Source organism: Lissotriton vulgaris, chromosome 6, assembly GCF_964263255.1.
Source record: "Lissotriton vulgaris chromosome 6, aLisVul1.2, whole genome shotgun sequence".
NCBI lineage: Eukaryota > Metazoa > Chordata > Amphibia > Caudata > Salamandridae > Lissotriton > Lissotriton vulgaris.
In genome coordinates this window covers 1059363443-1059391413 of record NC_141694.1, presented here as the reverse complement: position 1 = coordinate 1059391413, position 27971 = coordinate 1059363443, and the positions used below count along the sequence as shown (strand labels likewise).

At 45.0% G+C, this 27971-nt stretch overlaps 1 protein-coding gene across 1 annotated transcript in view; it reads right to left on the bottom strand.

The window, feature by feature from the left end:
- The window catches only part of PGBD5 (piggyBac transposable element derived 5), a 519549-nt gene that overhangs the window by 323044 nt on the left and 168534 nt on the right, over positions 1-27971 (bottom strand). Inside the window, exon 2 of the mRNA XM_086927128.1 lies at positions 20762-21189. Coding sequence (XP_086783254.1) covers positions 20762-21189 — 428 coding nt within the window. The remainder of the gene's footprint in view (positions 1-20761; positions 21190-27971) is intronic.

The window sequence follows — 27971 nt, the reverse complement described above, 5'->3', positions numbered from 1 at the left end:
TCTAAATCGAATGTGTGCTTGATTTTCTGATTGTTGGCGTTAAATAATAAACATGATATAAATATTCAAAGTAACCCATGTTTTTAAACTTTAAGACTTTCAGTGGTTACTGTTTTTATCTACTTTGTCCTGCTCTGAATACATACCCCGCACATATGAATGCCCGCTGTAAATACATCCTGGAAAAACCCACTCCCAGTTCTATCAACGTTCAATAGTAGGCCTGGTTTCTCTCGGGTTGCTTTGTAATGGTAGTTGGGCTTATTTTATTGTCAATGCCTGTGCAAAAAACAGCTAGAAAAGTTAAGCTTGCCAAGCATTGCAAGATCCCCATGTAAATGCAAATGTTCTCATAGGCCTGGTTGTCAGTCTTGGATCACTACTTTAATTTTCATACCCATCTTTGCAAGCAAAGACAGTAGGTTGTGTCACTCCATAACACATTGCTAGAAGGCAATAACATTGACAAGGCCAATAGCTCTCGGATTGCCGGGAAACCTATTGGCTTTGGCAACACTTATTGTGTATCGTGTCTGCTGAGCAGTGTTGTAGGATGGAAAGTCATTAGTCCACACCAAATCAATAGCTCATGGCAACAGGCGTGCACCATTCGATGCTTAGAATTCACAAAAACACAAAGAAAGCACTGAAACACAAATGTTCTTTCTAACTTGATTAAAATAGCCCCTGATGATGCCTGCAGCGGGGTTGGTTTATTCTTTTCCCACAATCCACCCAATCCAATAAATGCATTTGTCATGATAATACGTGGTCAATACCTTGTTCAGGATGCCTTTGACCATGCAGAACCTAAAGGTAAGTCTCTGAATGAATGGCTGTTCGTACAGATAAGGCTCTGGCCACTGAATTGTTAATGCATGAGCCTCATTTGCTCTCTTTCTGCTGGACCTCAATGAAGTGGGTAGAGCAATTAGTACTAATCGCGTACGGTCCCTCATCATTACATTGTTTGGACGAATCAGCCCTCTAGTTAGAACCATTGTACGAAGAAATGCTAGACATTAATTCGTGTTTTGAGATTCTGCAAGAGCCAGCTGCTCGCACTTGAAAGGCGCCAATTTCCCTGTATTCATATTCACTGTGGACATTTAGATATCTGCATCTCCTAAGTATTCTTGGATTTTGTTTACCTATAGTCTTGCTAAATGGTGCAGGTGGTGAGCACTGCACTGATCTGGGCCAGGAATTTTTTTCATCATCAGATTTTGACCAACATCAAGAGAATAAGAGAAAGGGAAAGCGAGTAAAAACTGTGACAAATGGATAAAGCATGGAAGAAATGAACCTGCAAGAGTGCGATAAAACACAAAAGTGGAGGATGGTGGGAGGAAGAGGCATAAGGTGGAATCAAGAAGGCAGCCAAGGGATGCATCAACTCGGACACTTTGGGCTAATGCAATTTTTTTTGCAAATTAGACACTGAAAAATTGGCAAAACAGAATTTGGCTGCTCTTCCAATATCTAGGGAGATTTGCATAAAAAGAACAGGCAGGTTGGTGTGAGAAGTTGGCCTGGTTTATGATGATCACTAATTCTAGTGAGCACCTTGCACCAGTCCAAACGACCCTTATGGTGATTGGTTGCAAGTCAACCTTATAGACCAGCTATCCTAATGGTAGCATGGACAAAAGCAGTCTTAGGCTAAACTCAAGAGGGCATGTGAAGCCAGCTGTTTTACCATATGCAATCCTTTAAATACCAAATGAAAGGACACCACACAAGTTATATATTACAAAATATATGTATTTATTTCTAGAATAATCCCCTATACTCTTTATGAGCACAGAAGCACAAGCATTAAACAAAGAACTTAATATAACATACAATAAGCTGCACAATTATGAATAGGCCGGTTGCCACTCAAACCATATATTAAAAAAAGTGGTATAAGTACCACGTCACGAACAATGGTAAGGCCTAGGGCCTTGGGAATCGCTGGGCCTACACTGGACTAACGAAGGTTAGGACATAGGAGACCCACAGGATGCGGGTGCAGTGTCTATAGGCAACTGCGTTTACCATACAAGTCAATGGTGCGTAAAAATCAGTAAGTTATAAGTTTAGGAGACTTCCGACTGGACTAGAACTTAGCCACTTGAAACTAGGACACTAGGGATGTAAATCACTACAGGGGCACCGGAGTACCCTCGTTACCTCACCCACAGGAAGCGGGTGCATAGGTGCCAAAGTGCGTCAGGTTTCTTTGTGAAGTTCTATGGAGACTGGAGGAAAAGATGCTGCAGGCGGCCAGGAGAGAAGAGTCCGGTTGGATCCAAGGGTGGAACGAAGATGTAGAGTACCTGAAAGCAGAGGGGACAGAGTCTAGGTCACTAGCCAGTGACCAGGATGGAACCAGGACGGAACCAGGCAATGTCGGGTTGCAATCAGGTGCTGTCGAGTAGTTTGTCTCCGCTGCCACGTGGACCAGGAAGGATCGAGGATAACCAGCTGGTGGACACGAGCTGTCCCACGGAGGCTCTTGCTGTCGGCGGTGTCGGTTCTCGAATCGGAGTCACCAAGCCTTGGCAAATGCAACCCACGCAGGACTCGAAGATGTCTTGTGGATCGGACCGGGAAGGTCAGATCGGTGGCTCCTTTTCAGGGAAGCTAGGGCCAGTCTAGAGCAACCAGACCAGCAACTCAAAATCAAAGGTTCGTGGTCTCAGAGGCCACTAGCCAACGGACAAGTGACCGGACAACGCGTTGAGCATTTTTGCTGGGGCTGCTTTTGGTTCCCCCATCAGGTCCTAGGCTTATTCGGGCTTTGATTAACTGTACCCACACAACCTTTTAGAACACCTATGCACCTACAGTTGTTTACTGTAGTATAATGGCATAGACATGTTACAAAATATGACATCAATTAAACGAGGTGCTGGTGTAGCATTACTGCATTTAGTCAACAGAAAGATAAATAAACTAATTGATAGACTAAACACATCATGTAGGTCTAATCACCTGCTGCACAGCGAATCCCAATAGTGTGTTCATAACAAGATACAATCTTGTATTTCAGGACAGCTTCTTCGAAGACTGCAGGCAAGAAACTCTGGTGACGGTGGACTTCTACCTCTAGCCTGAGAAACCAAATTTAAAATCAGAGTTCAACTCTCTTTAACATGCATAAGTCACTTTCATCAGATAGTGAGTGGCCTAACGCTTTGATTAGTCCTCACACTGATGACACAGCAATATATAGTGTTATACAACCGTAGACTTAACAGACAACACTGAAAAACTACTTTTGCTGAACTCCTTGAGGCAATCTCCAAAGGAATACTCTCCAGATACTACCTGCAGTTGGAAAATATCTATAAAATATTCCCAATTCTGGATAAGAGGGGCCAACAGTACTAGAAATAAAAGGCTTTGCATCCAATCCATTAAACAAGTGGGAGAAAGAGGAGCCGAACAACCTGACACAAACTAGATGTAAAGTGAAATAGGTGGCGCTTTTCCCTGCACAAAGAGGACAAGATCAATTGGAGGGGACACAGAAAGGCCACCATAAAACAGTCAAGAGCATCAAAAGGCCTGCCTTGCAAAATATGTTAATTTTGCACACATCCAGTCAAACTATAAAAATGGTGCTTAAAAACAATCAGTACGCTACCAACGAACACTTTGACCATCCTCTGAAGTTCTACAAAACAAAAATATTCAACACCTGTGACTACATCTCAAAAAGCCCAGGGCCTTATTTATGAAGGACTTGCGCCGCCGTTGCGTCACTTTTAACATGGGAAAAAGTGACGCACCGGTGGCGCAAGCCTTTCATAAATGAGGCCCCCAGTTTCCTCGCTACGCTTACCCACCGCTCTGCCTCTAGTCCAATGTGTTTTAAACATTCAAATACCTAGTGAAGGAAGAAGTGACAATATTGGTTCTCAAATTAAAAACATTCAGCTAGCATGAGACTCTCTGCCCGGTTTCAGGCATAAGACAAATTCTCGCCTTTCTCAACAGCAACATAACAACCATAATAAATGCTTGCTACAACACTGAATCATCCCAAAACCTCTCAAATGCACTATAATCACGTCCTTCTTGACAAAACACTTGGCAGACCTGAAGATCCTAGCCAGATATCTGTCATTTAGACCTAAGGTTTCTCTGTTGTTCATACTGTTTGAGTTTCTACTTTAGGATGATAGGTTCAATCCCACAGAAAATCCTGGGTGTATGCAGAGCTCTTTGAAGAGATTCTTCATGCTATGGTAACCAGTGTGGGCTTTGAGGGCCCATGTCTCCCGCCTTTTCAAACTGCTCAAATTTAAAACTTGTCTAACAAACACATTCTAAATGTATTGTATCTTCCTTAGGAGGTCTTTTCAAAGTCTGATGTAGAGGCCATTCAGATAGTCTGAACCTGACAAAGCTAGGGCTATTGATTCTTGAATCCAAAGCGATAGGCTTAATCAAAGAAAGATATGATGTAGAGTTCTCATCATAAAGAAAGCATCCCTAGACATTTGGTTTACTTGAGCTTGGAGTGGGAAACTAAGAGTCCATGATCAAATGAAGCTTCTTCGCTGTCTCTGATGTGGTTTGTAGCTGTCCTAGCTGAGAGGGGAATGAGAATAAGGGATTATAATTGTGTCAAGTTCTGCAAATTTTGACGAGTTATGTTTAAAATGGCTCTTTAGCATACATTGGTCTATTTCCAAAAAGGCAGTCATTGATTCCGTGAGGCTTGAAGTCCTTAGCTTTTTGGAATTTTAAGATGGTCTGGGTGACCTCTATATAGCTGTAGCAAGTTAGTCTGAAGGAGTTGAAAAAGGATAGGATAAAGAGGAGATGGGAGATGTTTGTACCTGGGAGTTCACCTACACAAGAGGAGAATGACAATGAGTAAGACGAGGTAAATGTGACATATTGGGATTGGTTAATGAGATATGGATATATCCAAATGAGAATCATGCCCTGAATTCCTGTATCTTTCAACCTTTATACTAGTAGTTGGTGGTCTACAGTGTCAAATGCTGATGACTGTGCAGGAGGACTTTTGTCAATCACTCTCATAGACATTGCTCAAATTGGACAACAGAACGCAACCCTGGAAATCTTTTATTAAGAAATTCAGTTTTGCCCCATACCAACAATACTACTAGACTTTGCAGTGACTCCAACAGAGACAATAGGCGGAATAAGATGGGTAAGAGTGACATAACACCAAAAGAAAACATAGTCACAACATATACAATCTACTAAGCCCCTAACCACTTGTCTCTAACAAAGTCTTCTGAGACGTGCATCCATTTCCCCTCTTCTGGGGTACCCATCCCTTCTAAAGGGGATACATTGGTTCTCATAACTCTTCGCTTTCTGTAAACACCTCAAGAAATACCTTAGCTGCAACCACCTGGGAGAAAACAAATCTTTGACCTAGGAACACTACTTTAAGTTTGACAGGATGCCCCAGTAGAGCTTCAATTCCCTTGACATTACGGTCTTTTTAACACAAAAGGTTTCTCTCAAACTCACCAGAGAGTCTGGCGATAGATCAGGGATTAGTAGCAAATGATTCCCCTCGTATATCACTGCTTTCTTGTGCATAGCTGCTTCACCAGGCACGAGAGCGTCTCTCAAGGTTGGGCAGGGAGGCGGGGACGCCCTTAGTACGCGTAGGACAACACTGCGCCGAATCACACGGCTAACCCCCTCCCAACTTCCTCACAGCCCCTACCCGTGACCCGCCACCTCACTTCCTCACAAACCGGCAGTATAAAGAAAAGAGCACGGGTCTTGTAGGAATCCTCACCCCGGCCCCTTAGAGTTAAGATACCCAGACAGCAACACTAAAGCCTTCCTTTTTAGGTCGAGCTGACGTTAGCATTCATGCGAAGCATGAATGCGGTCAGCTCGACAACTAATGCTATCCGTATTTGGGAAAGTGGACACCAAAGTGTCACGAGCTTTCCCAGCGTCGGATTTCACCGCGGGAGCGAGCGCGCTTGCGCGGACCGCAGGGCTTGCATGCAAACACGGCGCGCACACAGGCAGGCCCCATCCCCTGCACGCACAGGCACACGCGCACACACACACACACACGCGCACACGCAGGCACACACATGCAGGCACACAGCCCCCCCACCCGCCCCCTCCCCTCTTACCTCACCGGAGTCGGGCTCGCACCATCTGCCAAGGGAGCCCCGCAGAGCACTCGAGCTCCTCTCCCACTCTAGCAAGAAGCGGAGCTCTCCCCATAGGCATGGGGGCCTTGCAGTCTCCCCGCTGGTCTTCACCCGTGCCCCCTCCTGGGACCCGGGACTTCATGCGGCACTTCTCGTCTCCGGGCTCGCGCTCGCCAAAACGAAACTGGAGTGGCGCGCATGCGCAGGCAGCCCCCGCCCTCCCACTCATCATCGGCTGCAGGGTGGCGCTCGGCTGATTCTGGTTTTCCTTTACAGCCTGCAATGAAGCTTGATCTGCCACGCTTTAACAATGATAGCAGGAGAAAGAAAACGCGCTGTGCTGTGTGTATCATTTCCATTCTGGCAGACGTGACAGGTCAGATGTAATGGCTGCTTCTATTGCAGCAACAAATAAATGGTTATTGACAACATACGCCAGTGTGGTGCTGAGTGGCGAGCGGCGACGCACGCGGGGCGGCTCTGAGGTGGAGGCAGCGCGCGCAGGGGAGGGTAGCGCTTCGGTACGGTGTGAAGTGCGACATACGGGCAGTGCTGACTGACTGGGGCTGTAAACCGATGGAGGGGGCTGCTGAAAGAAGGACGGGACAGCAATCCGAAGCAGGGAAGGAAAAAACACAACAGGAGACTGGTAGACAGGCGGCGCCCGGCTTCCGGCTGTGGTAAGTCAACGCATGTACTGTTTAAAGTCGGCATGCATAGCATTAAAGCGATCGAGGAGTCGGTGTGGCTTTTATCGGTCTGAAGTGTCTAAGGAGATAGAACTGTATCCGGCAGCCGAGCGGTTGTCGTGTTAAAGGAGTCTAGTATTAACACAATTTCACAGGTTAGTTCCTTAAACTTCCTATTAATGCACACATGACATTTTTACATCCAGTTTCACTTTGATATACGAAACGCTCCTCATAAATACAATAAATGCTTCTGCCCGTCAAAACATGCAAATAAAGTATACGGTAGGTAAGAAATCCCCCGGTCCACTGCAGTCTAAAAACGGCCTTTTCTCACTCCTTCTGGCACTTTGTATATTATGTCATTAATAAAGAGAATATTTTCCCCTTTGTATTGTGACATAGTTTTTGAGTTGCCCTGCTTATACAATTTGTGCAACTATTCAACAACACCTGGTTCAAATATGTTCTCTCAAGGTTTCAAGCTTTATTACAATGGTAACAAGAAGATGTTCATATTTCACTTCTGTTCTTGGATTTTCGTCACAATAGAATACACTGAACATAATCTTCACAAAAGTTATTAACACAACTTTATGCTATTGCCATTATAAATTACAATAACTTTTATTTAAGTATTAATTATTGAAAAAAATGTAAAGCCTTTGTTATTTGTAATATCAATACATGTAAGTCACGTAAATACAACACATATTACATTACAAATGCTATAGGTGTCACATTTGCAAAAGTTATAACTATTGGCATTGTAAATGACAAAGCTATTAATTTTGCTATTTTAAAAACCAAAACATAAATAAAAAATTTGTCATTTACAATACCAATAGCTCAAACTTTCCTAATGCGAGACCTATTGCATTGCAAATGCTTGTCTTTCCTTGTTGGCGCAACTCGGGAGCTGACAGTGCCCTCAGGGAAAAGCCCCAGAAGAGGCTGCCCGGACCAGAGTAACCATCAAGAGGTTCCCAGTGCTACCCGCCATCACGGACCCAGTACAGTTTGCCGCTGAAAGACTCACCAGCAGGCACAAACGTGTACTAAAGAAAATAAAGCCTTATTTACCTCGAGACAGCCTACGTCCTTTTCCTTCCACGCCCCACAACACCTTTATAGCAAGTTTAAATGAATTAACTTTTTGAAACATTAGAGTCATATTTTACATTTGTATTGGTATTATTCCCTTTATTAGAACCATAGATGTTAATCAAATTAACTTGAATGCAACCCTTATGCCCACCTAACACTTCACATTAAATGAAAATTATTAATTATGCTTAACCTATCCATAACACTAGCCCTAGCACTTCATTGCTATAAATTCAGTTTCATTACATAAATTATTGTTAAATTAACCCTAACAGTAATCCTAACTCTTAATAAATGTAAGTTAAACTGAAATACATTAAGTAGTTATCCTTAAACTAACCTTGAAACTAACCCTAACCCTTAAATAAAGTAAAATACATTCAAAGTAACTGAGTGACTGTCTTTAACCAACTGTGATATCCATAGCTCTAAGCATTAATTAATGTACATTCAATTCATTTAAATATTAACATCAACCAGAAAGCAACACCAGCCAAGCAGACATGCACTGTTTGTACTCTTTTCCCCCGTGACTCCAATCCCGAAAGCGACAAAAAAAAAAGTAATCTGTTACGAAGATGAAACACAGAGGTTATGGTAAGTAGTTTATTTGACAAAGTACATACCACTCGTACCTCGCCTAGGCACATCTGGAATGGGAATATTCAAAACAGGATTCTAAACTCTTAATTCTACCATTCTAAGACTTTCCTGGACAACATCAGTGCCCGTTTTTGTACCATGAACACCCATCTGCTCTGCATTGTGTAAGTGATGGTTGAAATGTTCGACATTTCCATTACACTGTGGGTCAAACAACACAGTTATGATATGCATGGTAAAATTGACCTACTACTGACTGGTACATTTAATTTACATGCATGTCTCTAGTATATGGTACTATATATACACTCAGGGCCGGTAAATAAAAAGTTATTAGTGGTCAACAGCACATAGTGTGCTACCCACTAACGTAGATCTTAAAACATGCCTCAGGCCTGCCACAGCAGCCTTGTTTGCAGTTTTAAGCTGCCATTTCAACCTAGCAGAATAAACCTTTTACCATGCCTAAACCTTCCTTTTAAATACTTATAAGTCACCTCCAAGGTAGGCCCTGGCCACCCCTAGAGCAGGGTGCATTGTATTTAGGACATGTCCTAACAGCGATGAGCTCCTAAAGAGGCATTTCTCTTTCTGTAGACTAATACTGGGCTACCTTATTACACTCAATGAGTGCTAACTTCAAATCGGAAGTGGAACGATATCTACTGTTTACACTCAAATTAATGGTAATTTAAAATCCTCTTTAATATTAAAGTCAGATTTTAAGTTACTTTTCTGAAAATGCCACTTTTAGAAAGTTGGTATTTGCTGGCCCAAACCAACTATTCCATTCTGCCAGTTTCCTGGGTCACATTACTGTGAATGGCTCTTTTGTGGTGGATTGTGATTGCTTCCAGGCAGTTGGACCAAAGCAGCATAGGTGTGAGCGGAGCAAGTCTTCCTGATAGATTGGTTGGGGAGGAGCTGTACCATGCCATATTTACACATCAAAAGGCCCTGCCTGCAGCCCTCACAAAGAAACTTGACACCAGGACCATCTTTATCTTTGTCACCTTAGACAGTTTGGAGCCAAGACCAGGGAAAGGCCACAAAGGCTGGCACCAGATATAAAAATAGAACCTTCAGAACCGAACTGCCCTTCTGTCTGAGGAAGATGGAATGCCCTGCAGACTATGGGAGGAAGAATGGACTGCTTGCCTTGACTCCAAGCTACCCAAAGTGTCTCCAAAGGTTATTTAGTTGGCTAACCTCCTGTCTGGGCTACAGTGGCTTAACAAGCTTCCAGAGGCAACATTTTTCCAAGGAGGAAATACTGGCTGCCATCAGTAGCTTACCAGCGGACAAGGCCCCGGCCTAGATGGCTTACCAGGCTCTTTTTTACAAAATGTTTGCCGATCTCTTAGAACCACATTTGGCGGCTATGTACAATGAATCCTTTGATACAGGCCTCCTTCCGCTGTCATTACGTGAGGCGATGATAACTTTGCTTCTTAAACCCGACAAACCTGCCGACGGTCGCAACTCCTACCGCCCCCTCTCCCTGATCAACATTGATAACACATTTTTGCCAAATTGATCGCCTGGCGCCCTCTTTTACTCATGCCCCTCATTGCTCTTCCCGACCAATCAGGCTTTATTCCTGGTAGGGGAACTTCGCATAACCTTTGCACGATCTTCTCAGTTTTGCATCAACCGAATCCCAACCTCCCAGCAGTGGTTGCCATGTTGGATGCAACAAAGGCGTTCGACACGCTGGAGTGGCCCTTTTTATTTTACATCTTGCCCCGTATGGGCTTCAGCTATATTTTTATGCGCAAGGTTAAACTCCTTTACACCAATCCCTCTGCACGTCTCCGTATTAATGGTCAGGTCTCCGACCCTATTAGTATCGCTCGTGGCAAACGTCATGGGTGCCCGCTATCGCCCATGCTCTTTGCCATTGCAATGGAGCCCCTGGCCGCCAGGCTTCGGCAGCACCACACTCACAGAGGAATAGGCTTCTTGTCCCGCTCCCTGCTCGTTTCAATGTACGCGGACGATGTCACCCTATACGGCCATCATCCTCAGGAGAACCTCAGCCCCCTGGTCCGGGAAATTATACGCTTTGGAGGGTTCTCATGCATTCAAGTAAACTGGAGTAAGTCTATTCTATTCCGCTTGACGGATGCCACTGTTCCATTCCCACCGGACTTTCCGTTTGTGTGAACCTCTGGCCCCACGCACTATTTGGGCATCTCGCTGAGTCAGGATCTGGACAAACTGTGGAGATCTAACTTTGGTCATGCGGTCGATTGGCTGGAGTCTAGGATTCCATCATGGAGCCGACTTCCGCTTTCTCTGGCGGGCCAAATCGCAATCGCCAAAATGGTGGTCCTGCCTAAATTTTCTGTTTTTAAACATCCCGATTCCTCTCGCTACTCATTTCTTTCGCAAATTACGCTTCCTAATCATTTCGCTCATTTGGGCGGGTAAACAGCCAAGAGTTGCTTATGACATCCTTACTCTCCCCATGTCTGCCGGTGGTATGGGCGCGCCTGATTTTCGGATCTATGCCTTATGTGCCCAGGCCAGTTTCCTGCATTTTTGGATTCACCCTACCCCTTATCAGCCTCACGTTGCCGTTTAAACGGATGTAGCTTCTCCCTGGCCTCTGTCCATGGCTTTGTGCGCGCCCGCTGTGCGTCCTCGGGTGGAGGTCGGGGCGCTGCGCTGGGCCTGGTCCGGCCTGCGATGTCTTTCCGGCCTTCCCCGTGACAATAGTGAACCACCCAGATTTTCCTCCATTTCAGCCTTCTGGCATGTCTAGGCATGCGACATGGTTGGGTTTGAGGACGTGACGGATCTCTACCCAGACAACACCTTCTACTTTCTTCCTGACTCCTCCGGGCCGCAGGACACTCTTTTATTCTATCAGCTGCAAGCCATCTGCAGGAAACTGTACCCCACATTCCCTCAGCCCCCACCTATCATGCCGGCCAAGGATTTCATATATATTTCCCCATCCCCGCACAAATTAGTCACCAAATTATACGCATTCACCCTAGTGTCCGCTCCTGTTTCCTCAGATCGGGCGCGGCAGGCGTGGGGCACGGATCTTGGTATGGACATTTCGCAGGCCGACTGGCTATACTGCTGTAACCAGACAAAAAAGCTGTCACCCGACTACCGGTTCCGTCTGTTCCATTTCAAGTATTTGCATAGGTTGTACCGCACCCCGGTTCGCTCCACAGGCTTGGGCTCATTCCAGGGGACAATTGTGTGCAGTGCGCTGCCCCTGACGCAGACTTCGCCTATTTAGCATGGCTATGCCCTAGGGTCTCTGAGTTCTGGCGGGTGGTGTGTTCCACCATTTCTGACATTACAAGCGTCACAGTGCATCCCAACCCTCCCTTGTGCCTCCTTGGCTTCGTTAAATTCTGCCCTGATGCTTCCTGACGTCTGATTTTGATGCTGCTTGTCCTGGCTGGGTGCATGGTGGCCATGTGTTGGGGCCGTCGGCCTGCTCCGAAACCTGAGAGCCGGCTGGAGGACGCCTCTCGGTGTCAGACTCTCCAATTGAAGTTCTGGGACTTACTGCCTGCCAGGTCCCGACCTGTTAACATTTGGGGCCCTCTGGTTACCTATCTCCTTACTCGTTCCCATTCCAGTGGCGCTGCCTCTCCCGTGCTCCCTGCCGGCCCTATGCCCGCGGTGGACGCCGGCGCTGGTCAGTGACTGCCTCCTCCCTTTTCTATAGGCGGTCCCCGCCTGTTGAGCCTCCCCACTGCTATTGTTCTTTTGTGTGTGTTCCCCTTGGAGGGAGGGGACCTCTGTAGTGGAGCTATGTTCTTAACCTCCATGTTCTTCTATTTGCTGTAAGATGTTGTCTACTTGTTACTAAATGCTTGACTTTATCTGTATTTTGTCGATCTGAGCTGCAGTGTTGCACAGTGTATTGTGTCTGACACGATTCTCCTTAATAAAGGTTTTTGAAAAAGAAAAAAAAAACAAGCTTCCAAAGGTGTCCATACAACTGCCCAGCCCCAAATGGACCTGGGTACGTCCTGCTGCTGGTCTATGCTGGAGAGAGTCCTGGTCCCCAAGAGGTGCCCCCAGGTCCTAGGCCATTGGCAGGAATCAGTGTATACTTAATTTGAAAAATAGTGAAGATACAGAGATTTGAAGTCTTTCCGACTGCAAAGTGACATTTTTGTGGAGAGAATCAACCGCCCGTAAAGACCACCAACTCAAAGCTCCTACACGACCACCTCTTTACGCCGACAGCAACCATCCGCGACGAAAGGCAACAAGAACGAGTACTTTGCGCAGACAGTGACCATCCGAGATGATCAACCAATGAAAAGCTCCAGCAATTACCATTCCTTGTGTTACAGCAGCGGATACCCGCAACGCTCAACCTGCTCCTCGTGCCAACAACCTCCTCCTCACAGCCTTTGCCAACGCTAATGCCACCCTTTGTGCCAGACTTAAGAAGGTAACTCTTCCGCAAGAATAAATTGGTCCCCAGAGCCAACCAACGCTCCATCAGGGTAAGTGCGACCAGATAATCCCAAGTGGCGCCTTGTGCTTCTTAGAGCTATTTTCACCCAAAACTTTAAAGACTCATATCTCTCGTTCTACTGATTGGATTGTTGTCCTTGTGGTGTCATTTTATGTATTAAACTTTAACCTATTTACTTATATTGGTTTGAGATTTTTCTCGTGTTGTCACTTTATATTGTGTGAGTGCTGCTTAAATACTGTACACACTGACTCTGAGTCGAAACGGACTGCTTTGTGGCAAGCTACCAGAGGGTTAAGCACAGGTTCATTTAGTGACTTTGTGGTTCACTGTGATTTATTATTTGAGTGAGGCATTCACACCTCTCAGCTAATGATCAAAATTCTTACAATATGAATTATCATCTCATATTCACCACCAACATAGTAAAATGTATTAAAAATGGAGTAAAATATCCAAATGTAATGCACTGCATATAAAGGACTGTGACGCATTCGGCTGTAAAGCAACTACTATATGCAATGTACTACTTAACACATTAAATGATGCCCTTCCTCTATTGAAAGTCTTGTTAACATATTAACTAGTATCATTCAATGCCTAAAGTAACTAAATAGTAGCTGTCATAGCTAAGCAGTGTGAGGTTTGTGCTGTTTGCATTGTTCTCCAAGACATCTTAGCTACAGACAGAACACATTAGACAGCACATATTACAAAAACAGCACAACCAAGCCTTATAGTCGCTGTCATATATCTCCCAACATTAACTGCCAAGAAACACCACACACATATAACCAAAGGATTTTCTGAGAAAAGATTTTATTCATTCGACATAATGCTGATACACAATGTAGGCAACTATCAAAAATGTTAGCTGCCAAAAAAAACACATACAAACAGACACAGCAAGTTAGACTATAGAATATAGTGGAGGACAGTGTACTGTTTGAGAGTGGAACAGAGTAGAGTAAAGTGGAGTAGAGTAGTGTACAGTGGAGTAAAGTGTTATGAAGTGGATTGGCATAGTAAATGTAATGTAAATTGATACTTGTATAGCGCACTACTCACCCGCAAGGGTCTCAAGGCGCTTGTACGAATACCGCTGTGGAACCCATCCTGGCTTTCCCTGTGAGGCGTCCACTCCTGGGCACCCGCAAGGTGGAGGCCAGGCATCTGTTGCGTTGTGGAGATTAAGCAAGCTATTGCCCAGAGTTGCAGAGTGGGACTCCATGATTGGAATAGGCACAGAGGCGAGAATTATCAGGTCTGTGGAATTTTGAGCCCAAGACCCGCCGAGGTGAGGAATTGAACCCTGGTCCCGGGCTAGATCTCTGCATCAGGGTCTGCCGCTCTAATCATTGAGCCACACTTCTCCACTTAGTGTGTTGTATATTGGACTGGAGTATCATAGAGTGGAATGATGTGTTGTACAGTGAAGTTGCATGTCATACAGTACATTGGAGTGTTTTCGATTGGAGTGTCATGGAGCTGAGTGTTGTGGAGTGTCATCAAACATAGTTTTATATAGTGTCATAGCTTGGAGTAGAGTGTTGTACGGTTTAGGGGCACAGAGTGCAGTACAGTGGAGTACAGTGCCGTACAGTTCAGAGTTGTTGAGTGGAGTGCTGTACAGTAAAGTGGCGGCGAGTCTCGAACAGTGGAGTGTCGTAGAGTGGCTTTTTGACAGTAGACTGTGGTAGAGTGTCGTACAATGGAGGAGAGTGCTGTAGAGCGTAGTGCTGTGTCCTCCAGTGGAGTGGCGTGTAGTAGAGAGGAGTGGAGTGGCTTGTCCTGGAGTATCATACACTGTAGTAGAGTGGCATAGAGTGGATAGGCATTTAGTGAAGTAGAGTGTTGTGTAGTGGCATACACTGTAGTGGTGTGTAGGGGTATAGTTTGAAGTAATGTGTTAGAGAGTGTCATACAGTGTAGTAGAGCCTTGTGGAGTAGAGCTGCATCGGTACAGTGGAGCTGCATAGAGTAGATTGTTGTACAGTGGTGTAGAGTAAGGTAAAGGTTCGTACAGTGTAGTAGAGTCGAGAGGAGTGGCATAACATAGTGTGGAGTAAATTATAATAGAGTGCATTGGCGTGCCGTACAGTGAGTGGCGTGGAGTGGAGTAGAGTGGCGTAGTGTAGCGTAGAGTTGAGTAAATGGTCATAAACTGGAGTGTTGTCTCGTACAGTAGAATGGAAAGTTGTGTTTTAGAGTGTTGGCAAGTTTTGTTGAGTGCAGTTATGAACAAAGTTTAACAAAGGAGTGTATGTGAATACAGTTGGACAGAGTGTCTTGGAGTGAAGTAGAGTATTGTTGAGTGGAGTTATAGAGTGGAGGAGAGTTTAGTACAGGGGAGCGGCATGGATTGAATTGGCGTAGAGTGGTGTATTATACAGTGATGGTGCACACAGTCAAATATAGTAGAGTGGAGTGGCATACAGGGGAAGACAGTGGAGTGGGATACAGTGGAGTGGCATAGAATGGAGTGGCATACAGATGAGTGGTGTAGACTGGAGTGGAGTAGAGTGGAGTGGCGTAGAGTGGAGTGGAGTGGCATACAGTGGAATAGCGCAGAGTGTAGTGGCATAGAGTGAAATAGCACAGAGTGGAGTAGTGTACAGAGAAGTGGAGAAGAGTGGAGTGGGGTAAAGTAGAATAGCATACTTTGGAGTGCTTGCAATTGAACAACGTGGAATGGAGTGCCATAAAGTGAAGTGGAGTACAGTGGAATAGCGTACAGTGGGGTGGCATGCAGTGGAACAGCATACAGTTGAGTGTTGTAGAGTGAAGTGGAATAGCCTAGAGTCAATAGTGGAGTGGGGTAGAGTGAAATAGTATAGAGTGTAGGCCAAAGAAATAGCATAAAATGGAGTAGCGTGGAGTGGAGAGGAGTAACCTGGAGTGGCCTAGAATGGAGTAGCGTACAGTGGAGTCAAATACACTGGAATAGAGTACAGTGGAGTGTCACAGAGTGGAGTGGCATACAGTGGAATAGCATACAGTGGAATAGCGTACAGTGGAGTGGCATACAATGAAGTGGTGTACAGTGGAGGGGGTACGGTGGAATAGCGTATACTGGAGTAGTGTACAGTTGATTTGCAAACAGTGGAGTGACGCAGAATAGAGTCGTGGACAGTCGAATGGGGTAAGGCGGAATGCCATTCAGTGGAGTGGCATAGATTGGGGTTGAGTACAGTGTAATGGCATAGAGTGGAGTGGCATACAGTGGAATAGCATAAAGTGGAGTACAGTCGAACGGTGTAGAGTGGAATAGTGTTCAGTGGAGTGGCATACAGTGGAGTTGGGTACAGTGGAGTGTTGTAGAGTTGAGCGGCGTAGAGTGGAATAACATACAGTGGCGTGGGGTACAGTGTAACCATACAGGGAGTCACGTAGTGTGAAGTGGTGGCCAATAAAGTAGCGTAGCATTAAATGAAGTGGTGTAGAGTAGAGTGGCATACAGTGGGTCAGTGTATTGTTGAATGGCATATAGTGGACTGGAGTACAGTGGAGTAGCACAGAGTGGAATAGAGTATTGTGGAGTAGCATACAGTGCAGTGGTGCACAGTGGAGTGCCATAGACTGAAGTGGCGCACAGTGGAGTGGGTAGAGTGAAATATCATACAGTTGGATGGCATCCAATGGAATAGTGTAGAATGAAGTGGCGTAGAGTGGAATGCCATACAGTGGAGTGGCATACAGTGGAGTGGCGTACAGTGGAGTGGCATACAGTAGAGTAGGGTACAGTGTATCAGCATTCAGTGGAGTGACGTAGAGTGGAGTCCAATGCAGCAGTGTTGAATGCAGTGGCGTAGAGTGGAGTGGCGCACAGTGGAGTGGCGAAGAGTGGAATAGCCTATAGTGAAGTGAGGTACAGTGGAGTGGCACAGCGTGGAATAACATACAGTGGAGTAGCATACAACAGAGAGGTGTATGGTGGAGTGGCGTACAGTGGATGGGGTAGAGTGGAATACGATACAGTGATGTGGCATCCAATGGATGACGCAGTAGAAAGGAGCGCCGTAGAGTGGAGTGGTGTGGTGTGCAATAGAACAGTGTAGAATGGAGAGCCGTTGAGTGGAGTGGCATACACTGAAATGGTGTAGAGTGGAGCAGCGTACAGTGGAGGGGCATATAGGGGGAATAGCGTACAGTGGAGTGTAGTAGAGTGTAGTGACATAAAATGGAATAGCGTAGAGTAGTTAGTGGAGTGGGGTTGAGTGGAATAATATAGAGGGGAGTGGCGTAGAGTGGAGTGCTGTCCCATGGCATACCATAAAATGAAGTGGCGTAGAGTAGAATAGCATACAGTGGAGTGGCTACAGTAGAATAGGGTACAGTGGATTGCCGTAGAGTAGAGTGGTATACAGTGGAATAGTGCACAGTGGAATGGCATACCGTGGAGTGGCGTACAGTAGAACAGCGCATATTGGAGTAGCATACAGTGGATTTGTATACAGTGGAGCTGCGCAGATTGGAGTGGTGGACAGCGGAGTTGGATAGAGAGGAATACCATACAGTGGAGCGGCGCAGACTGGAGTTGCGTACAGTGTAATAGCGTAGAGTGGAGTGACACACAGCGGAATACTTGAAAGTGGAGAACAGTTGAGTGGCGGAGAGAGAAATAGCGTACAGTGGAGTAGTGCACAGTAGAATGGGGTACAGTGTAATAGCATATAGTGGACTGACGACAAAATTAAAAAGCAGCCATATTTGGCTGTGTTCTGGGTTAGGACCTCAGATATAGGTAAGTAGTAGATTTATTGTTGTAACCTGCCTATTAACACTTTATTTAAGAGGTAATAGGTAGGGAAAGTTATTCATATTTTTTTTTACATATCTTCAAATAAGTTTACAGAGTACTGCGCTAATACCTAGCAAGTACTATATTTTTATCAAATGTACCTTTTTTAAAATAGTTTTTAAGCTGCACTGTATTTTTTAGGTATTTCCGCGGTACTCCATATTCGTTTTTTTTAACAGAATTAAATGTGTAAAAAAATTGTAAATGCACAAGTAGAATAGATTTCTGAAATACAGTGTATTGCTGTGTTCTTTACATACTTTTACATATTCATTTTTTATTACATTTTTTTAAGTAACGCAGTACTGGCTAGGTAGTACCGTCGTTTTCCCTAAAAAAAATATTAACTATATAGAAACTCATTAATTTCTTTCCCTAAAAGATACTCATCTGTAGTACCAAAAAAGGGCCATCTACACAATATAATCTATAAGCCTGCCAAATTTCATTCAATTCTGTTCAGCCATTTTTGCTCTACATGCAACACAAAAGTCTATGGGAAAAGCATTGGTGGAAAAACCTGTTTTGCCCCCCCCTTTTTTTTTTTTTTTTGTTCAAATCTGTTTTTATTGTGAACACAGCGATAAGCCTACAACCCCTTTCTGGAGCCGGCCGCGCATAGAAAAGCCAGTGGGTAGAACTGGACAGGGGAGGTGGAGTCATTAACACAGCGCCCTGCCTACAACCCCCGGAGGGGGGGCCGGCCGCGTGGCTTAGGGGAGAGTAGAGCAAGAGGTGGCCATAAGCTGGCAATGCGTCGTTGTGTGAGGTAGGCGCGTATGTGGGGAAAAGCAATGGTGTCACATTTTCAAAAGGCCCAACAGGGACCAAACTACCCCAAAGAGGGGTGGAAGCCAGAGTGGCAAGCAGGAAGGAAGAAAAGTCGGGAAAGGAGCGAGCAGTGTCAAGGTGAAGAGGAGTCAGAGGGGTGTACCCGTGGCCACAAACAGGAAATGTGAACACAAAGCGGCACTGGAGGAAGCGGTTAAAGGCCTAGTCTACTTGGGTCAGCAGGAATGAGGGCATCCTCGAACAATTGCAGAGCGCGAAGCCTGGGAGGCATGTGGCGGGCATAGCTGATGGAGCACAGGTGACGTACTAGGGGTTCCCACACTGCCTTGAAGCGCACCCCCCTGGACTGTATCCGTGCCGTGAGTAGTTCCATAGTCAGGACCTGCCAGAGGCGCACGAACCAGGATGCTATCGGCGGCGCCTCTGCTCGCTTCCAGTATAGGGCAATGAGCTGTTTGGCGGCACCTAACATGTGAAGGGTGAGGATCCAGTCGCTGCGCGTGAGGGCTCTAAGTGTGGGGGGTCGAACGCCCAGCAGGAGTGTGCAAACCTCTTCAGGGAGGGGGAAACCCAACACCTTCTTAATGTGACTGAGGACCTCCTTCCAAAAGACAGCTAGGGTAGGGCAGGACCACCAGATGTGTACGAAGTCACCAGTCGCAGTGCCACACCTCCAGCACAGCGGCGAGGAAGTGGGGAACATTTTGCTGAGTCGCAGGGGGGTGTAGTACCATTGCGTCAGCATCTTGTACGCGTTTTCCCTTTGCGGGATGCTGCGGTAGGTTTTGGGGATGTCGTTCCAGAGCCGAGTCCATTGAGAGGGTGTGATGTCAGTGCCTGTCGCCGACTGCCACTGCTTCTGATAGGGGTGCACAGGTGGGGCGGTGGGGTGTTGCAAGATGTTGTAGATCTGGAAGATGAGCCGCTTCAGACCCCCGAGGGATCGTGCCAACTTCTCAAATGGGGTATATGCCCTAGTAGCAGCCTGGTACATGTCGTCTCCCGAGGTCCAGTGGCGCAGCTGCGCATACTGTAAGTGGGCGGTGGGAGGGAGCCTGAATTCCTCTTTGCAATCCAGCCATGATTTAGGCGACCCGCCAAGAAAAAGGTCTCCTGCAACTCTGCAGTCGCCTTGCGTCCAGTTCTCAAAAGCCCGGGTCCGGGCAGCTGGGGGGAAGTGCGGGTTGCCTGCAATGGGAGTGTGTGGAGAGGGAAATGTGGTGAGACCCTTGGCCACTGCCACCCTGTCCCACACTTCAAGAACCGTCCTCGTGGGGACCGCAAGATATGCACTTCTGGAACGTGCCACCCGCGGTAACCAAGGCAGGTCCCATATGGTGCGCCCCGTGACCGATCGGTCCATGTGGAACCAGTGTTTGTCGCTTTCGCGTGCACCCCATTCGATCACGAACCGGAGGTGTGCCGCCCAATAGTAGTGGAGGAGATTCGGGCAGGTAAGGCCGCCCCTGTCTCTCGGTTCCATAAGGACTTTCTGCGAGAACCGGGGTCTTTTGCCCCCCCATATGAAGGCCGTGAGGTCGCGCCCCCCCTTTTTTCTTTGTGCTCCCTTACTGATTTACCGTGAAACTTTCCATCCTTCGTTAATGTAGAAAAGCAACAGGTCTGCAAAGTTTCATGCGCTTTAAAGGCATCTGCGTTGCAAAGGCATGTGTTGTAAAGGCTACGTTGTAAAGGCATGAGTGATAAGGGTGCATGCATGGTAATGTCATACATTGACGTTGTATATGCAATCAATAAAACCCGCCAGCCGCACCTCCCCATACCATAGTCACACAATCAACAATAGGCGAACGAACGCAGCACTTAAAAAAAAAGTCACAATAAGATGAATCAGGACCCACTCTACGGTGGAGACCTGCTTGGAGACATGTGGAAAGTCACCCTGACTCACCAAAAGTGCCACAAAGTCCTACCAAAGGTATTCAGTGTGCCACACAAATGACAATATCATAACATAATGTTAATTATACAGTTAAGCAACCTGTAAGCAAAGAGGAACTGTTCAAGAGGAAGAGGTGAAGACAATGGATTGCCCTTGCAGGTGCCAGGACATTCTTGAAATAATCTATGGTTTTGTGGACCTTATTGGATATCTGGCATGAATGTACTGATTAACTAGTTGTACTCGTACCTGTGTTTGGGAAGGCCTGAAAGCAGAGTCGAACCCATTCTGCAAGATCTCCAGAAAGGGCTGGATCTTGTAGAGGCTGTGGGTGGTTTGACTCGAGCGAAAGGCCACGATGTGGAAGTACTTCAGGATCTTCTCGAACCTGGACTGGGTCATGACCAGGGCGATGCTCTTGTTGCTATAGAAGCCACTGCTCCAGATACTGAGGACGGACTCGGAGTGATAAGTGCTGGTTGAGATCATGTAGCCCAGGAAGCATTTCATCTCCGGGACAGTGACATCCATCCAGGCCTCGTCGCTTCCAAACCGCTCCTGGAATTTCTTGGCATACATGTTCGTCTGTGTGACCATGTTCTTTATTGCATTATCTGGGACAAAGAGCTGGAAGAAGTCCATTGCGCTGGCATTCGGGTGCATTGTACGGGTTGGACCTAAAAAAACACAAAATTCTGGTTCACAAACAGAATTCTCTTCAATCACAAAACCTTATTAACATTAGTCATACACTGAAGAATTCTGTTTCAAGAAAAAAACGAATTCCTCTTTACAAGGGCATACATTATTCAGTACTGTTGTGCTCCTATGTAAAACATATTCTATTTTAAACCAAATAAGAAACAGGAAGGACATGAATGATTTATTGTGCTGAGCCTCGGTTCTCGACCACACAATCTGCCCTGCTGTCTCGCCCAATCTTAAACAAGGTGCGTCTCCTTCTGGTGGGAATGCACCCCTTCCCCCCACCATCTGAAAGGAGGACACTGCTCCAAGTGAGGGTGGTCTCCAACAGCAAGTAGCGTGGCGGCTTGTGGTTGAAGCAAGGTGAAAACGGCATCTAAAAACACCATGGGCCTTATTTATGAGGCCCTACCAGCACTTCACTTTTTTTACGTTCTTGTGATGCACTGCCACGTGTATAAGGCCACATAAACCATGTTACGTGGCTTTTCATGGCCTTATAAATATGTGCCCCTTTCATACAGAAAACTGTGTGAAAAAGGCATTCCATGAGAGTTGCTGAGGGTGTTCCCAGCAACATCCAGGGGGCTTATTTACAAGCCTCTTGCGCCACTGGTGCATCTCTTTTAATCTGGGAAAAAGCTTGTAAATAAGCCCCAGGGCTTTTCGACACTGCCCCAGATTTATGAGAATTCGTAAGTCTGAGGCAAGGGCAAAAACTGGGGAGGCATAAGGGAGGCACAACGAGCAGAAATATCTTTATTTCTCCTCGTTTTTCGTTTTTCCAAATGTGCTGCATTCTGCAGCACACATAGAAAGAGGAAAATACTCTTTTGATTGTTTCTGCGCAGGAAGGTTTTCCTTCCTGCAGCAAAACAATCATCACCGCAACGCAGGCACCCTTGCCCCATGGTGCGAAGGTACCTGTGTTGGCGTTCCGCAGCCCATTGTGCGCCAGCGCAGGGGTAAAGGACAGGAATGCGCCGTACCTAACAGACTCCTGCCCTTTTCTTTTGATGTGGGGCACCGCAGCAGCAAGGCCTGCTGCGCTGCTCTACGACAAAAAAAACATAAATGAGGCCGCATGCGTATTAGTTTGATAATACTGCCCTCACAATTAACATCAAATGTACTATTTCTCCTAACGTCCGGTTCACTGTCCACCTTCATACATCTATATAGCAAAATATGTCTTTCTTTAACCCCTTGACCGCAGCAGTAATTCCGCCGCAGCGCTGGGGGGGGAGGGGGGGCCGCGCGGCGCCACCATGCTCATGACGGATCCACTTCGTCACGAGCCACGGGCGCGCTGTGCTTGTGACGGAGTGGTTCCGTCACGGCCCCACCCGCTCAATAGAACGCCTGCGCAGGGGCGGAATTCCTGCAGCGTGGGCGGGGCGGCCGCGCCGTGATGGAACCACTCCGTCACCAGCACAGCGCGTCCGTGGCTCGTGACGGAGTGGTTCCGTCACCAGCACGCAAGGGGTTAAAATGATGCGTTTTACAACACTGGTGCAGTGGATTACTTACAATTTGTTCTAACCTACAAATGCCTCAGCCCCGACTTCATGGATTTGCTGAGTGATGATCAATGTGTTATAAGGCCTCTGAGCAGAAAGAGCTCGCTGTAGCACACCCCCATGCCTCTCCCAAGCCTAGGCTACAATGAGCCTCTAACAAGCTGGCGCCCATTCAGCCGCATCTCACGGTCCTTTGGCGCATGCGCCTTCATCTGTGGTACGCAGGTGCACAGGCAGATATGTGTCATTCACCCAAGAAAATAAGGGAATGCCCCTTTGCATAGCAGGGGAACTATTTTGTGCACGAGCAATATGCGGCACAGAGCCTAGACGAGCGTTCATTAAAATTTCTGTGACATCAAAGGTGCAGAGAAAGCACAGAAAGGCCATAAATGTTTTCTGTGCAAATGTATATAATGACAGCCTCTGCTTGTTCTTTGATTCTGGAGTGAAAGTGCCTTGACATGGGCTTAAGTGGGCTGGGTATTACCCCAGGTAATCTGCATTTTCTTCTGCGTATTTCCATACACCTGGGCTGGAAGTCGGAGGCTTCGCATGGCCTGTGAGTCTGTACACACACTCAAATGTATAGGTTTAGGTGTAGTCACCAACCCTCCCCAATCACTTCCTGCACCGGAAAAGGTTGAAAATGCATTCCTAATATTGGCAAAAACTGTTTCCACAGTAGGACAAAAGGAGTCAAAGGGCAAGTGAATTTTCAATCAATCACCTGATTTCACATGAACAAATATACAGGTGTATATTTGCTCATTTGAAAATGCAATTCACAACAGTTTGCTACTTATAGGGTTTTCAGGCCTACTTCTGTAAACTCTTGTGCATTGAAAGTAAATACATCTACACCAATGAAACTGCATACATATGTGCACTGTAACTTCATTTCAGAATTTGGCCCCTAATATGTTTTTTAATGTTGCCTCTTCTGGTTTTGCACAGATTATTCATTATTAATAAAACAAATGCAACTATCGGGATGCATAAAACACGCTTTACTAAATGATAACACAGTGAAATGGTATCTGAAGTTCGAAATAGTTTATCAAAACTTTTTTTTTCAAGTTGCATTTTTTAAAATACATTTTATTTTTAAAGCAAACAATCCCAAATCTTGCTTTCAGGATTCTTGATATATTTGATTAAAATCAGCGTGCATTCGGGAGGATTATAACTAGCTTTAATTTATTTTTAATTTTGCTAATATTTTATAGGTTTTTATACAGGGACCAATGTGAGTAATACAAGGGGAGCCCACTGCATTTCCCGTGTGCCAACCCTAATAGTAAAGAAACTTCCACTGCAGCTTTACTGCAACTGTTTTACCTGTTGCGTGTGTGACGGAAACTTGCACTGCTCATGCAAATTAAGAAACATATTCACGGTGTTTGTGAGAGATAGAGAAGCTTGTATTGCTGCTGTCTGTGTGTAGTAATGAGGTCCATGCAGGAAGGATGAAATAAAAGGAAACTGTTGAAGACAGTTTCATGTAGGTAAATTCAGTACAACAGGTAGTTATGTTCTGTAGAGCAGGTAGTAAAGCTCTGTGAAGCAGCCCCACCAGGAGCAGCCTGCATGCTGCTCAGCCCATTCTCAACTGTCACTTCCAACATCTCAGGCATCCAACATTCCAATCGCATCATCACTCCAACATTCCGTGCAGCACACACACGAACACACTGGCTGAGCAGAAGATGTAAAAGGCATAACAAGAACATGAGTAGGATACTACACTGTGGGACTTGTTCTGTCTGTGACAGAACTTGGACCTGCTGCTGCATATTAAGTGCGGTACCAAATGCGTCTGCGTGTCCGACCCTTGTACTGGTACTTTCTGTTTTACTTGGTCTATGTATGATGGAAAATTGCTTGGGATTCATGTTTTGTGTGTTATTGTGAAATTTGCGAAAATCTTTTCAGTATACAACTTTAACAATGCAGAAGGATAGCTTTGGCAATGATTATTTAACTTACCATAACCCTAAAATTGTTTTTTTATCAATCCATAACTTCACTGTTCTCACTGACAAGGCTTGAAAAGGAGCCAGAGATGAGCCAATTGCGTCTGTGATTGTTGCTTCTCTGTCAAGAAATGACAAACTTGTGGTACTATCTTTGACTGGACAATAAAATATGAGTACTCTACAGTTAACTTTGACATACCGACAGGCACCCTTGAGTGATTTGTGGCCTTGATAAATAGTTAAAATGTATAAAAGTGATGGGAGCTTATACTCGGCGCTCTAGGCTTCTGTGAAACAAAAAGTGATACAGCTAGCACATGGAGAAGCCCTAGCCCCCCCCCCCCAAAAAAAAAAAGCCAGTGGGAGATTGACATGACGCACTGCATTGAGGCAGAAAGGGTAGTATAAGAGGCCTGGGGTGGTCCGAAGAAATTTTAGAAAGTTTATGGTTACTGGCGGGCCTATCACAATCTGGACTGGGAGACCACAGCCTTTTGGACTACTGGGAGGGAGAGAGTGAGGTACTAATCTGCTCTCCAGACTCTGCCTTCTCTACTGTAATACTAATGCCCTGATGACAATTGTATAAGACTACTTACTAGACCTAGTAAACTCTATCTGTGGCATGGTGGTATGCTTTGCTTTGTTTTGCTGCTTTTTTGTAAAACACACATTAACAAAATTGAAATATTTGTTAACATAGCCAAATATGCACACAGACGTTTGAAAACACCATGCAAACAATATGAAATAAATAAAATGACCTCACCTTTCTAACTACAAATCTTATTTTGTGATATCTGCCTTGCAATACTCTTTATTTAGGCAGATATATTCAGAAACCTGATCAAAAGGCATGAGAAAATGTACATTAGCAACAAATAAGAATCTCCTGTGTGCTGTGACAGAAAAGTTTAGTCGCCCCCACAAGAACAAATAAAAGAACTTCACTTTTTTCCCTGGCAGGCCCTGGCAGTGAAGAATCTTTCATGAGGAGAGAACAGAGAGAAGAACATGCGAGAAAGAGTCCAAATGAGTTATGAAACTAGGCTCTAAATGACCTGGTGGCTTAAATACTTAAAAGGGACTACCTATGTCTGTCCCATTAAAATTCAACTTAGTTTTATTTTTCCGCAAAACTTTATTTATTGGCAAGATTCAAGGAGACATCTGCATATATATATTGCTGTCTTGCTTTTTTAAGACCATAGAATAAAAAAAATCAACTAATACCAAGTTATCTTTAACTTCTCTCTGTTCAAACATACAGCTACAGTTGCTGACTGATGAGAGTAAATGAATGGAAAATGAAAACTGAGAAACCACATTGGAGGAAACTAAATGATGGAAAACAAATTTTGAGGAAAGACAGTTTTACAGAAACACAAAAAATAGAAAAGGAAAGTAAACATTTTAAAGGAAAGATAATTTTAAGAAAAAATCTAAAAATAAATTAAACTTAGGAGGACTTTAGGACTACTGCAGGATTTTTGGGTTTAGGGATGGATAATGTTTAGGGGTTTTTAGGGGGTCAGGAATAATTTGAGATCATGTATATAAAGAGGTTTTTAGGGTACAGAGACAGGCGGAGTGTAGGGGCGGTGAGAGGTTTTAAGGGTTCACAGATGAGTGGTGTTTAGGTATGTGAGTGGTTTTGGGGATGGGTGGAGGTTAAGGGTGTCGAGAGGTTTTAGAGTTCACAGATGGGGGAGTATAGGGCTGGTGAGGATTTTAAGGTTCAATTATGGGTAGCAGCTGATTGGTAAAGAGTTTTTAGGGTTCAGGGTGGGGTGGAGTTTAGGGTGGTGAGGGGTTTTAAGGATTCGGGGATGGGGTAGTTTAGATGCACTAAGAGTTTTGTAGGGTACAGGATGAGTAGTTTAAGGTGATGGGGAGTTCTTGTGAGTCGTGGATGGTTGGTCTTTAAGGACGGTGAGGATTTTTAGGGTTCATGGATGGGTGGATTTGGGTGTGCCAATATGTTTTAGGGGTATGGGAGGGCTGGAGTTTAGACATAGAAAGGGATTTTCAGGGCTCAGCAATGGGTGTGGCTAGGGGTAGTGGGTGATTTTATGGTTCAAAGATGGTGGATTTTTGGGGTGAAAGGGCTTTTAGGCTTCAGGGATGAGTGTAGTTTAGGTGTGCAGAGGGGTTTTAGGGGGCATGGACTAATGGTGTTTAGGGGTTGTGAAGGGTCAGCGATAGATGGTGTTTTCAGGTGGGTGATGCACCAGCGAATTCAAAGCATCCAAAGTAATTGTTTGACAATGTAAAAGATATAAATTTGAAATATTGTCCTCTGAAGTAAAGCACTGAAATAATTGTCTCTTTTTTTTCCTACTTTTTTATTTCATGAGAAGAGGTCAGCGTAGCAATAAGATTTAAAGAAGCACAACAATAACAAAAAAAAGAGCGTAATCATCATACAGATTGAAAGAGAATAACATAGGAAGCTTACAAACTCTTAAGTCAAGCTAAATTAATTATTACATATTATAAGAGCAAAGTAAAGGAAAAGGAAAACATTCCCATAATAAATGTAGCTTTATCTAGATGGCCGTGCCCCCATTTATATATAAATACCTATACAAATTCTCCCCAATATTTTCCAAATTTGCATAGTGCCCTTTCACCCCGAATTTTTGCTAATGAATATTCCATGTTATATGTGTCCTTAACTATAGCCCACCAATCTGCAATCACTGGAGGATATTGTGCGATCCATACTCGAGCTATAGTTAGCCTGGCATATGCCACTAAAATGTAGATAAGTTCTCTAAAACTCTGATCGCATGATTGAGGACCCAGTAAGATATCTATGAACGTAAATGAAATAGGTCTTTTTAGTTTTTGAGACATAATCCTTTCCAGTTATGCCCAAAATAATGATAACGATGGACATATATAAAACATATGCATTAGATCAGCTGCGTATAAATCACATTTCGGGCATCTAGTCCTGACACTACTTAAACTATTCGAGTTATTTATTGCCCATTTCGAGATGCGTGAGGGGTATAATAAAGAAAGCAAATAGTTCTATATGATTGCAATCTTAGATTGGAGGAGTATACTGATTTGCGAATAGTATCCAATGCGAGAGATATTGAGTTAGCCATGATAGTAGTCCCCAATTTCTGACTCCACCGTGTGGCTAGTTTCCCACAGTCGCCTTCCTTTTGAGAGTTCATTCTTTTTATATGCAAAACTAATCAGTGATCTATCCTTTGCTAAGTAAATACATTCCCAAACATT